This window comes from Mus musculus, chromosome 4 (assembly GCF_000001635.26).
Source record: "Mus musculus strain C57BL/6J chromosome 4, GRCm38.p6 C57BL/6J".
NCBI classification, from domain to species: Eukaryota; Metazoa; Chordata; class Mammalia; order Rodentia; family Muridae; genus Mus; species Mus musculus.
Window position 1 is genome coordinate 6,838,644 of NC_000070.6, and position 14,267 is coordinate 6,852,910.

Here is a 14,267-nt window from a genome sequence, read left to right on the forward strand (position 1 = left end):
TTCTACATTAGTGAATATCAGAAATACCTTTGAAAATCCACCAGCAAGCGACTATTTTCTGTATAATATGACCCATCCTCTCTCACCATTTCACACAGACCTATTTCTGAAGAAGCAGAGTGTCTGTGTCCATGGACCAGGAACACAATGCTGTCCCTAAGGCTGCACAGCGGGAGCAGAGTACCAAGCGGCAATGTGAAAAGGGATGCTCTTCAAATGTCCATGGAAGAAGAATGGGAAGCAAGGATGTGCACCCAAGAATAGACTATCTCAGGAGCCACAGAAGACACTGCTGAGGAAAACTAAATGATACCCATACCTGTGAGGCTCTCAGTTCAGACAGTCACAGCCATCTTAAATTAGGACACATCTAAGGAACTGTGGGAGGCACTGGCATGCTGGTGGGAGCCAGAGAGAAGAGCTTTCCATGAGAAACAGTAAGGATGGCTCCCCAGAAGGCAGATCTGAGAAGATCAGGGAAGGTTTGGCAGTTCCTGCTCATCAGGAATCCCTGTTTCCCACCTCCTTGCTATGCATTCTGCCATAGCCGTCTAGATAATTCCTGAACATAAATTTTGTTGTATCTATTCAAGATATGTAGACATAACAAAAATGGTTCCTGCAGAGAAATAGGCAAATGTGGGCTATCATCACAGAGGAACCCTTATCTTGGCATGTGGCAGGAACATCATCTACTCCTTTGGGAAGAATCTCAAGTATGTTAACAACAGTCTTCATGTTGCATGGTAGGTCCGCAGACTTATTCTTTTAACGTAGCTGCTCCTTTGTTTCCTACTCTAACTCTGTTATCTCACTCAAGCATGACAAGAAGGCTGTGGATATCTGTCCCCTTCTCGTCTGACTCTATGTTAGTCTCTTCACAGCTTCTCTCAAACTGGGCAAGGCAGATCTTCCTAGGTCATGGGCTATCCAGCAACATGGTCCCTTCAGACAGGGTGTGGAAGCACACAAAAAGAAATATTGCCTTGCATGGAATAAGATGATTATATTCAGGGTTTAAACAAGTTAACTAGTGTTTAAAGCCAAGTCCTGAGTGCCCAGAACAGTTACAGCTGTTAGAGCAGAAAATAGTCAGTTGCCCAAGCATGGCGCCAGGGCGCAGGGGCAATGTTATGGGCTTTTATTACATACTTGTCAGTCTTATTATGGGTGGTGTTTTCAATTTAAAATCTGCCTATCAATTACCAAGCCATATGCAGAAGCATTTAAGGGTCTGTATATACTAGCTTAAGAGGTAGAGAATGCTCTCAGCAGATAGAGCAAGGAGCCCTTTGAGACTGTCTAAAAGAATATCATTAATTTTTACAGTGTACTTTCGTTTCTGGAGCAACTCCAACGTAGGCTTTCTATAAAAATCATCTCAAGTTCAGGATTATGCCATTCGCTTGCAGCAGCATCGCAGCAACAGCACTGTTCCATATGCTGCTACTTAGCAACATGGTCTGTAAGTCCCACGGCAGGCACCGAGCTGAGAACTAAACAGGAATTACAATGTTGATTGATGCAATGAGGCAAGTTCTACTGGACCACTAAGCTATGCAGCTGTTTGATGTTAGGTCTGAAACCGAACAAAACTCCTTTCTTCCCTACAGGAAGGCAGAGATCATATTTATGGCTACCTAAAGGATACATTGATTAAAATTGCCAAAAAGAACACTAGGTGATGAATTCTTGAACACAGTGTATGGAAGGAAACAGAAAGAATGTTAAGTGTACAATTTAGCAAAGGCCATTTGACTTGGGTAATTTGTGAAGTTTATTTGCCTCCGGGGTATGTATTCTCTTACACTAGTCTAATTTTTAAAACAATTCATTCTAAAAACATTTTAATACATTATTTTAAAATAAACTTAACATTTAAAAAAATACATTACTCCTGGCTCACAAAGCTGCCATATCTTTGGAAAGCACAAAATTCTTTGGATCTCTTTTATTCCTTTATTATAAACAGTCATTATATTGGAAACATTCTTAGGAACTCCTAGCCGAAATATTAAAAAAAAAAGCTTGCTTGTTTGATTTTACTAGGATATTAATATTCCATACTATAGTTGGATTTAGAAATCTTAAGGAGCCGAATTGCTTAGATGCATATATTCTGAAGTTGCCATCCTTTATCCAAAACTCTTTAAAACAGACATAATGATTCTCTGCGAGTGAGCAGCTGTTTCATAACTGTAATCATTTATTGAGTTTGTGTTTCTACTGTTTCAAACAAATTCAATTAGCCCTCACACTTCAAAACCCTAAAGGCCCAAAAGAGATGGTACCGAGTGGCTTTAATCTAATAGTAATACTAAACTTGTCAGTACAGTTTTGGGATTGATGGTTAGAAGCAAATTAATAGTAACATTTTTCATTTTTTAATCAAACAGTCCTATTCAGAACTACCTACGGGTCCTGGAGGGTACTTAGCAGAACAAATTCAGTAAAGGGAAAATTGTACATGCAAAGAAAGCTTCACTTTCAGACTGGTTCCTATACAGATCTTCTCAACCAAAATGGAAGCAGGCAGACTCCTGGCCTTTGAACTTCATGATGACCTTTAAGCTTGAATGATATAGTGGAGTGTCTAGGAAACAAGGCAGTGGTCACAATGCCTTCCAAATAAATGCTGAGTTCATGGAGATGTGTGCTTGCCTGGTTTGAGTTAAGCTGGAGACATTTGCTCACAGAGAGCCTTCCTATTTTATGCATTAGATTGAGTTTTCTGTCAACCACCGTGAAAGAAAATGTTTTCGTATGTAGCCCCTTTGCACCCCTCTCCTCTCAGCGATCAAACCGACTAAGGCCGATAAATAGGCATTGAAAACTACTACATACTGGGGTGGTATGTGAAATTCCAGGCAAATGTGATTTATACTATTGAAAAAAAATAGGTTAATGTCCACAAAATGCTCCTGTGAACTCTCCCTACTCTCATATATTTGCTTATTTATTTTTGCTTATAGTGTTCTGATATTCTATGTTATCCTGGCACCCTGGGGCAGTTATAATTTTGCTTTAACTGCCCTCTCTGGATTAGAGGGCCAGGTTTTAAGTATCTAAAAATAAATAGGCAAGCGTTTACTTTTATAAATGTAACCGTTTACATTCTCATTCCCCTTTTGCTGTCAGTTCTCATGATGAAATACCTTGTCAGCCCTTCCCAGGAAATGGACACAAAGGTGCCCTTGAAAGGTTTCAGTTGTGCTTAGGCTCTGGGGCCTAAAAACTACGTATTCCCCTGTTCCCCAGAAAGTCCCCAAAACAGCGATGAAGGAGCGACCAGCCAAAATACCTCAGTGATGAAGACAGTGATCGAAAATAGCTCCAAACGGTTGATAGCTGAAGCTATTGGTGGCGTGTGGAGCTTTCCATGATGAACTCACATCCACAGTCAGAATCACAAATAACTTGCACCTGTAAAGACTTTATTTCCTAAAGGTAGCACAACTGTTTAGGAAAGCTCGTGCTGGCAAAGCAGCTGCTTGCCATTCTGGAGGGGAAGCAAGGTAGCATTCTTCAACAACTGCCAAGGCTGGTATTTTATCAGCTCCATCTCATTAACTGGAAACAAGGCTTAAATGCTTTGTTTATAAATTATGATTATTCCTGATTGCGGCAGTTACTGATAGTGCTACTCATTTGCAATGCAACTCTTTGAATTTGTTTAATTACAATTTGAAACAAGGCAGAAAAGATTAATTAACCCACCTGGCTGGCTGGCACATAGTCCTGGCTCGGCTCTGTCATGCTCATATACATGTTCTCCCCGTCAAACTGCAAATGAAATCATAGTAAACATTGAGCAATCTTGACTACTGTGTGCATGTTTTTCTTTCTTTCTCTCTCTCTTTCTTTTAAAAAAACCCTCAGCATCCAAGTGGGAAACAGTAGCAGTAAAACAATGGCATGGCAAAGAATATGAAGAATCTGTTGTAGTGAGTGAGCCACATCTTTCCTTTGATGTTTCTGTTGTCATCTTTCCTGACCCTGCGTGTCATTGATTTGGAGTAATTAGCGCTCTAGTAATTACAGCAAGCAAGCAAGAAATGAATGGTTTCCTTTCATCTGCAATCTGTTTTAAAACAAAATGGCTCATTCTGCACGCCATGTATACATACTGCAGTTGGGCTGTAATGAAGTATTAAATGAATGGCACGCTTTCTGAAAGGAAAAAAAATAATGGAATATACGGGGAGGAAACACGGCTCTGTGCATTCTGAGTTTAGCTTTCAGAAAAGAAAAAGTGCAGAGCTTCATAATGGACCAAAGCTGGCTTCACTCTAATGGCCTTCTGATTAAAAAGCATTTTAAATTGACAGTAATATTCAGAGAAAGCGTGTGCCACCGGAGCCATGGCTAAGAACAGAATGTAAGGAAACCAACAATAGCATACAGGTACCATGATTCAATTTCTTTTCCTGAAGAAATGCAAATACATAGAATGAATATAAACAGGCAAATGCATACAAATTGGCCCATATATTTGCAAGTTAGGAACAGAGAGAAGGAGGCTATTCATAGGGCAGCCCCGTTGCAAAACTGCCAAACAAGCCAGAGCATTGACAGCAGCCAATAGCACTTGGCAATGCTGGCTTTGAATCGCTCCATTGAGACTTAATCCTCCTCAATCTTAAGTCACTTGGTAAATGGGAAACGAGGAAAATATTCCTCTTTAGTTTAAGGGAAAAAATTTTCCCAAGTTAATCATTAAATGGACCAATATAATCAGTTTCAAAACTCGGTCTGGATCAGTTCTCCGTGGTAGGCTTTCTTGAGGCATATGAACCTGCGAATGTGAGAATCTACTTTTCAAAACAAAACCACCATTGATAGAAGCATAAGTTGTTGGTAATATAGACATTTTTACATATCACCAAATGATATACAAACAGAAATCCATGAGTCAGAGAAACTCTATACCATCCTCTAAGGATTGCTAGCTCTATAAGAAGAACATAAGATCCACAGATATATCAGAGCCTCCACTCTAGTCAGCGATAGGGAATTGTGATGGTAAGAAGCCCCCTAGTAACACTGAAGAACCCATCAGGCTCACCTTAAATACTGAAAGGATTTCTTCATGTATCACCTTATAAATGCAGTTAGTATCATGCACACTGCCTACCTAAGTGGTCACAAGATCTTTTATGATTGACATGGCTGTACAATTCAGAGATTAGCACAAGTCTCAGGGGCCTTGAGTCCTAGTTTACTTACCCAAGGATGGAGCTCCTTTATTCAGGTGTACGTCCCCTAGACACCAGTCACCCATGCCCAACAACTCAAACCCCAACAAAGAACCTCACGGGGAATTCTCCAGCATGGCCTGCTGTGGGGTGGACTGGTTTGTTTGCAAATGTTTTTAATGTTCAGATGCCAAAGAACCACTAGAATATGGACACTTTTTTCTTTTTTTAAACGCTAACAAACTAAACGGAGCAGAAGTAGTGGAGTGAATCAGATGTTCTGCGGTCCATGCATATTCTCCAATGTGTTACTTTCTATTTCATCTACTCAAACTCAGTTTTTAAATTTAGCACCACTCTCAAGCCAACTAAGGCTTTGAAGTTTTGGTTTTGGTCTATCCAAACTGTAGGCTAATTGAATCTGCTCATGTTACTGCTCTGGCTGGACACTTTCCCTCAAACTGTACCAAAGTTCAGTGACTTTGAGCCAAGGCTGAAATGGCCTTTCAAAATAAAACATATGCAGTTACAGACGTTGTAACTTTTTTATTGTATTCCATGTCCCCTCTACCTATGCATGTGTCTACTGTATGCATTAACTAATTTCACTTTTGTGTCTATTCAGAGTTAGGCACCATTACTAGTACTTGAACAGTGTAAACAAGCATATGAAGAGACAGAGCAGCTTAACTAGACACTGAGTTACATGTTCCTACCAGGCATGATGGGATGTAAGCCCAGGCTGATTGGCACAAGCATTCACCACCAGGGTCTGTCAATGTACTCTCAGTCATAAGGGTAAGTTACTACTAATTCTGGAACAGCGTTACTGCAGACAGGTGACAGTTCAAGTTAAGTGTCCCTAATCTGAAAGTTGGAAAACCAAATTGCTTTAAAATTCGAGACATTTTAAGCACCACAATGTTGTCATAAGTGCAGAACTCCACACATCTTTCTGCAGTCAAAATAATGCAGGCACACTAAAAATAGTATATGAAATTGCCTTCTGATTACAGATATATAGGTAAATGAAATGTGAATGTCTTGCTTACATTTAGGTCACCTCTTGCTCTCTCTCTTCATACACACACACACACACACACACACACACACACACACTCTAAATTCTAAAAAAAAAAATGTGAAATTCTGAACACAAAATTTCAGGTAGAAGTAATTTAACCTGTATCTTGGTGATCTTAGGATACTGGTCCAGAATTTCCACCATCTTAAGGGGTGCTGTTTTTCATATCACAGTAAATTGAATGTTTAGTGTTAAGCTTGTCAGAATGTCATTGGATGCACAAAAGACTGTATAGGTTAGGATGGTTAATTTTATGAGTTAAATAGACTGGACCGTAGGGTACACAGATATCTTGTAAAATGTTTTCTGGGGTGTATCCCTGAGACTACTTTTAAATAATACCAACATTTGAATAGGTAAACTGGAGAAAGCAGACCACTCCCAGTGCACATATGCCATATCAAACCTAGGGAAGGCCTGACTGCTCCCATCCCATAAGGAAATGTGGCACCTGTGTTTTTCTGCCATCATGGTCAACCGAAGCACTGGCCTTATAAAGTCTCAAGCCTATCAGGAGCTCCCCCCTGGCTCTGGCTTTCTAACTGTAGATTTGGAATTGCTCAGTCTCTGTAACTATATCGCTTAATGTTTTATAATTAATCTGTCCACCCAAACACACACACATGCACACACCCTCTATCTATCATCTATCTATCTATCTATCTATCTATCTATCTATCTATCTATCATCTAGTCTATATCTCCGATTGACTTTATTTTTCCAGAGAACTGTAACACAAGCAGCTTCTTTTATTTCTACTGTGCTATTCAGAATGCTTTAGAATGAATTTTTGGTAGGCATACTGGCAAACATCAATTGTCCTGGCATGCAGGTGACAGAACCACCAGGATCTTGAGTTTGAGGCCAGCCTTCACTGTACAGAAAGACATTTTTTGAGGGGGAAAAAGGAGAGGTAGAGTGCGGAGAAAAGAGAATGAAGGGTGTGTCCATTATTTCTGAAGGGTATAACACACGGAAACACTCAACTCTTGTGCACATTTGCTTTCTAGAGAGTAGGGCCTAGTTTGCTAGGAGAGATATTTTGCTGTGTTTTGCTAGGAGAGTCCTTGTGTCTCTTTCCCACTATACTACTTTCTGTGCCTACCCATACCCCACAAATCACTCCCATAGTTCCACTCTGCCTTCCTTCCCTTCTACATTTGGAAGTATTTCCTGGGGCCCACTGCTCCCATCAGTAAAGGCCAGCCATGCCCAGCCTATGGGCTCCCCTGGGTAGTTCTGGGTTTCTGGGCAGATGTTGTGGTGAAGGATGGACTACACTAGATAGTGGGTGACCTGAATACACTGTGGTTACTCTTTGGGACCCATAATGTAAGATCAGCATTAGATTATTTTAAAAAACTATTATCTAATTAACAAAACTCAAATCATACTCGTTTCATTGAACAAATTATTTTCCTAAATAAAGTGAAAGTGGATTTAGAAGACAAAGCACATTCAATTTCCAGAAAAGGTTTTGATGAATTTTTGTTTGTTTTGTCTTTGAATGAAATATAGGGTATTGGACATCACACAAACACTTTACCATTGAGCTCCAAGTCCTCACCACTGCCTTAAGGGTGATTCGTTTAAAGTTTGCAGTAGATTAAAATGGGTTGAGGGATGGGAAAGATACTTCAGTTAGTCAAATGTTTCCATGCAAGCATGAGAAGTCAAACTCTGTTTGGAATGCTCACAATTTTTAGCCTAACTGGTAAACATCAACTGAAGACTAGGTCCAAGCAGTGAAGCAGATAGCATCTGCAGCAGGACACATGAAGTTGACTCTGGACTGTAATACACATGCATACATGTGCATTTCCACATACAGATACCTACCTGCACATATGAATATAGGTGTGTGAGTGTGCACATACACATGCACAACTGATTAATTTACAGGCAGAACCCTTAGGAAGAAAAGAATAAAAAGATAAGGGCACCATCATTCTAATTCCTCAAGCTTCTCATTTGTAAGACTATATTTAATAGAAGACACATAGATTGGCTGGGAACCCAGAACCCTGATACTATGTAAGCAGGCTTCCCTGTATGAATTGTAAAACAACAATCTGTATGTGTCCAAATATACCTCCACCATTTAATTGTGTATTGGGGCTTGCAATTGGACATGACCGAGAAGGAGAGAAGGCAAGGATATCTGGACTAATCAGGTTGTGTTTTCATAGCTCACCACACCCTGTGCAGGAGATGTTGCCAGGGCCTTAGTAGGCCTCCCACTACTCCAACCATCTTAAAAGGCATCCCATGTTGTGGGCTGAAGGTCTGCTGTCTATTTAAAGTAGAATTATAGCTCACAGAGTCCTAGAATTTTGGGTTTGGAAAGGGCCCTAAAGACATTTATCTGAATTTCTTACATCATGGTGGAAGAAATAGATGCTTTGTTACTCCCGTGAACCATCTGGGAATAGAACTAAGGTCTGGATCCGGAGTAGAAAGCTTTCCACTACGATATTCTGCTTTATTTTCTATTACCCATAAAAGGTGGCAACTGGACTGTATGGCTACAGATGTTCCTCAACTTTCATAGGAGTTATGTCCTCATAAAATCATTGTCAAGTGAGTAAAAATATACATGGAACATGACTAACCTACTAAAACTCCCAGCTTAACAATGAAACACTGCAGAGTATTGCTTGCTTCTGCATGGCTGGATAGAAGCTGTAAATTGCTGTCACTGGCTTGTGCTCAGAGTCAGCGAACACCCCCCATGGTCCCTAAAGGACTCTCCACACGATTTTAGGACCACTGACCAGACAGCTCCACGCGCCTCAAAGGAGACACCACTTTCAGGTCCAGGATCTTTGACAAGATCCCAGGATAAAAGGAGCTTGGTCACACCAGTATTTCAGGGTCTCAGAGAAAACTGCCTGTCAAGAACTCTGACACACCCAGAATCTCAGGTTCACAGGAGTCCACAAGCAAAGGATCACAGAGAAAGCTGGACTCTGAGGAGTCCTGAATAAACTGTGATTATAGGAAGGATAGGTTCCAATCAGATACATTGAGGAAAGCAAATGCTTGAGATAATCAGATGGCAGGAGGCAAGCAAAAGAACAGAAGGAACAGAAACCAACATTACTTGGCATCATCAGAACCAAACTCTCTCACCATAGCCAGTCCTGGATACACCATCACACCAGAAAAGCAAGACATGGATCTAAAGTCACTTCTTATGATGATTATGGAGGACTTTAAGAAGGAAATACAGGAAAACAGCTAGAAGCTTTAAAGAGGAAACACAAAAATGTCTTAGAGAGTTACAGGAAAACACTAACCAAACAGGAAATGGAATTGAACAAAACCATCCAGAATTTAAAAATGGAAGTAGAAACAATAAAGAAAGCCCAAAGGAAGACAACTCTGGAGATAGGAACCATAGATACAAGCATCAGCAAAAGAATACAAGAGATAGAAGAGAGAATCTCAGGTGCAGAAGATTCCATAGAGAACAACAGCACAAAAATCAAAGAAACTGCAAAATGCAAAAAGAACCTAACTTAAAACATACAGGAAATCCAGGACACAATGAGAAGACCAAACCTACAGATAATAGGAGTAGATGAGAATGAAGATTTTCAACTTAAAGGGCCAGAAAATATCTTCAACAAAATTACAGAAGAAACTAAAGAAAGAGATGCCCATGAACATACAAGAAGCCTACAGAACTCCAAATAGACTGGACCAGAAAAGAAATTCCTCCCAACACATAATAATCAGAATAACAAATGCACTAAATAAAGTCAAAATATTAAAAGCAGCAAGGGAAAAAGGTCAAGTAACATATAAAGGCAGGCCTATTAGAATTACTCCAGACTTCCAACGAGAGACTATGAAAGCCAGAAGATCCTGGACAGATGTTATAGAGACACTAAGAGAACACAAATGCCAGCCCAGGCTATTATACCCAGCCAAACTCTCAACTACCATAGATGGAGAAACCAAAATATTCCATGACAAAACAAAATTTATACAATATCTTTCCACAAATACAGCCCTTCAAAAGGTAATAAAAGAAAAAAGAAAATACAAGGATGGAAACTATGCGCTAGAAAAAGCAAGAAAGTAGTTTTTCAACAAACCTAAAAGAAGACAGCCACAAGAACAGAATGCCAACTCTAACAACAAAAATAATGGGAAGTAACAAATACTTTTCCTTAATATCTCTTAATATCAGCGCACTCAATTCCCCAATAAAAAGACATAGACTAACAGACTGGTTACACAAACAGGACCCAACATTTTGCTGCTTACACAAAACCCATCTCAGGGAAACATACAGATACTACCACAGAGTGAAAGGCTGGAAAACAATTTTCCAAGCAAGTGGTCTGAAGAAACAAGCTGGAGTAGCCATTCTAACATCGAATAAAATTCACTTCCAACCCAAAGTTATCAAAAAAGGCAAGGAGAAACATTTCATACTCATCAAAGGTAAGATCTTCCAAGAGAAACTCTCAATTCTGAATATCTATGCTCCAAATGCAAGGGCAGCCACATTCATTAAAGAAACTTTAGTAAAGCTCAAAGCACACATTGCACCTCACACAATAATAGTGGGAGACTTCAACACCCCACTTTCATCAACGGACAGATCCTGGAAACAGAAACTAAACAGGGAAACAGTGAAAATAACAGAAGTTATGAAAGAAATGGATTTAACAGATATCTGCAGAACATTTTATCCTAAAACAAAAGGATATACCTTCTTCTCAGCACCTCATGGTACCTTCTCAAAAATTGGCCATATAATTAGTCACAAAGCAGGCCTTAACAGATACAAAAATATTGATTGTCCCATGTATCCTATCAGATCACCATGGACTAAGGCTGATCTTCAATAAAACATTAATAGAAAGCCAACATATACATGGAAACTGAACAACACTCTACTCAATGATACCTTGGTCAAGGAAGAAATAAAGAAAGAAATTAAAAACTTTAGAGTTTAATGAAAATGAAGCCACAACATATCCAAACTTATGGGACACAATGAAAGCATTCCTAAGAGGAAAACTCATAGCTCTGAGTGCCTCCAAAAAGAAACTAGAGAGAGCACACACTAGCAGCTTGACAACACACCTAAAAGCTCTAGAACTAAAGGAAGCAAATTCACCCAATAAAAGTAGACAGCAGGAAATAATCAAACTCAGGGGCGAAATCAACCAAGTGGAAACAAAAAGAACTATTCAAAGAATCAACCAAACCAGGAGCTGGTTCTTTGAGAAAATCCAAACCCTTAGCCAGAATAACCAGAGGGCACAGGGACAGTATCCTAATTAACAAAATCAGAAATGAAAAGGGAGACATAACAACAGATCCTGAAGAAATCCAAAACACCATCAGATCTTTCTACAAAAGCCTATACTCAACAAAACTGGAAAACCTGGACGAAATGGACAAATTTCTATACAGATATCAGGTACCAAAGTTAAATCAGGATCAGATTAATGATCTAAATAGTCCTAGATCCCCTAAAGAAATACAAGCAGTCATTAATAGTCTCCCAACCAAAAAAAGCCCAGGACCAGACGGGTTTAGTTCAGAGTTCTATCAGACCTTCAAAGAAGATCTAATTCTAATTCTTCTCAAATTATTCCACAAAATAGAAACAGGAGGTACTCTACCCAATTCATTCTATGAAGCCACAATTACTCTGAAACCTAAACGACATAAAGACCCAACAAAGATAGAGAACTCCAGAGCAATTTCCCTTATGAATATCGATGCAAAAATACTCAATAAAATCCTCTCACACCAAATCCAAGAATACATCAAAATGATCATCCATCATAACCAAGTAGGCTTCATCCCAGGGATGCAGGGATGGTTTAATATACGGAAATCCATCAAAGTATTCCACTACATAAACAAACTCAAAGACAAAAACCACATGATCATCTCGTTAGATGCAGAAAAAGCATTTGATAAAATCCAACACCCATGATGATAAAAGTCTTGGAAAGATCAGGAATTCAAGGCCCATACCTAAACATAATAAAAGCAATCTACACCAAACCAGTAGCCAACATCAAAGTAAATGGTGAGAAGCTGGAAGCAATCACACTAAAATCAGGGACTACACAAAGCTGCCCACTTTCTCCCTTCCTATTCAATATAGTACTTGAAATCCTAGCCAGAGCAATTCGACAACAAAAGGAGATCAAGGGGATACAAATTGGAAAGGAAGAAGTCAAAATATCACCATTTGCAGATGATATGATAGTATATATAAGTGACCGTAAAAATTCCACCAGAGAACTCCTAAACTTCATAAACAGCTTCAGTGAAGTAGCTGGATATAAAATTAACTCAAACAAGTCAATGGCCTTTCTCTACACAAAGGATAAACAGGCTGAGAAAGAATGAGGGAAACAACACCCTTCACAGTATTCACAAATAATATAAAATACGTTGGTGTGCCTCTAACTAAGGAAGTGAACGATCTGTATTATAAGAACTTGAAGTCTCTGAAGAAAGAAATTGAAGAAGATCTCAGAAGATGGAAAGATCTCCCATGCTCATGGATTGGCAGGATCAATATAATAAAAATGGCTATCTTGCCAAAAGCAATCTACAGATTCAATGCAATCCCATTAAAAATTCCAACTCAATTCTTCAACAAATTAGAAAGGGCAATTTGCAAATTCATCTGGAATAAGAAAAAAACCTAGGATAGCAAAAACTCTTCTCCATGATAAAAGAACCTCTGGTGGAATCACCATGCCTGTCCTAAAGCAATCACACTAAAATCTACAGAGCAATTGTGATAAAAACTACATGGTACTGGTATAGAGACAGACAAGTAGATCAATGGAATAGAATTGAAGACCCAGAAATGAACCCACACACTTATGGTCACTTGATCTTTGACAAGGGAGCTAAAACCATTTAGTGGAAAAAAAAGACAGCATTTTCAACAAATGGTGCTGGCACAACTGGCGGTTATCATGTAGAAGAATGCGAATTGATCCATCCTTATCTCCTTCTACTAAGGTCAAGTCTAAGTGGATCAAGGAACTCCACATAAAACCAGAGGCACTGAAACTTATAGAGGAGAAAGTGGTGAAAAGCCTCAAATATATGGGCATTGGGGAAAATTTCCTGAATAGAATAGCAATGTCTTGTGCTGTAAGATCAAATATCAACAAATGGGACCTCATAAAATTGCAAAGCTTCTGTAAGGCAAAAGACACTATCACTAAGACAAAAAGGCTGCCAAACAGATTGGGAAAGGATCTTTACTAATGGGACTAATATCCAATATATTAATATCCAATATATATAAAGAACTCAAGAAGGTAGACTCCAGAAAATCAAATAACCCCATTAAAAAATGGAGCTCAGAGCTAAACCAAGAATTCTCACCTGAGGAATACCAAATGGCTGAGAAGCACCTGAAAAAAATATTCAGCATCTTTAATCATCAGGGAAATGCAAATCAAAACAACCCTGAGATTCCACCTCACACCAGTCTGAATGGCTAAGATCAAAAATTCAGGTGACAGCAGATGCTGGTGAGGATGTAGAGAAAGAGAAACACTCCTCCACTGATGGTGGGATTGCAAGCTTGTACAACCACTCTGGAAATCAGTCTGGTGGTTCCTCAGAAAATTGGACATAGTACTACCAGGAGATCCTACAACACCACTCCTGGGCATATATCCAGAATATTTTCCATCTGGTAATAAGGACACAAGCTCCACTATGTTCCTAGCAGCCTTATTCATAATAGCCAGAAGCTGGAACGAACCCAGATGTCTCACAACAGAGGAATGGATACAGAAAATGTGGTACATTTACACAATGGAGTACTACTCAGCTATTAAAAACAATGAATTTATGAAATTCCTAGGCAAATGGATGGATCTGGAGGGTATCATCCTGAGTGAGGTAACCCAATCACAAAAGAACTCACATGATATGTACTCACTGATAAGTGGATATTAGTCCTGTTACTTAGAAC

The 14,267-nt window shown here is 39.3% G+C and overlaps 1 protein-coding gene across 4 annotated transcripts in view; it reads right to left on the bottom strand.

Annotated features, from left to right (window-relative positions):
- Positions 1 to 14,267, bottom strand: part of Tox (thymocyte selection-associated high mobility group box) — a 305,205-nt gene that overhangs the window by 152,291 nt on the left and 138,647 nt on the right. For all 4 annotated transcript variants that reach the window (NM_001377078.1, NM_001377079.1, NM_145711.5 and 1 more), the window contains one exon: positions 3,718 to 3,783. In NM_001377078.1, coding sequence (NP_001364007.1) covers positions 3,718 to 3,783 — 66 coding nt within the window. The remainder of the gene's footprint in view (positions 1 to 3,717; positions 3,784 to 14,267) is intronic.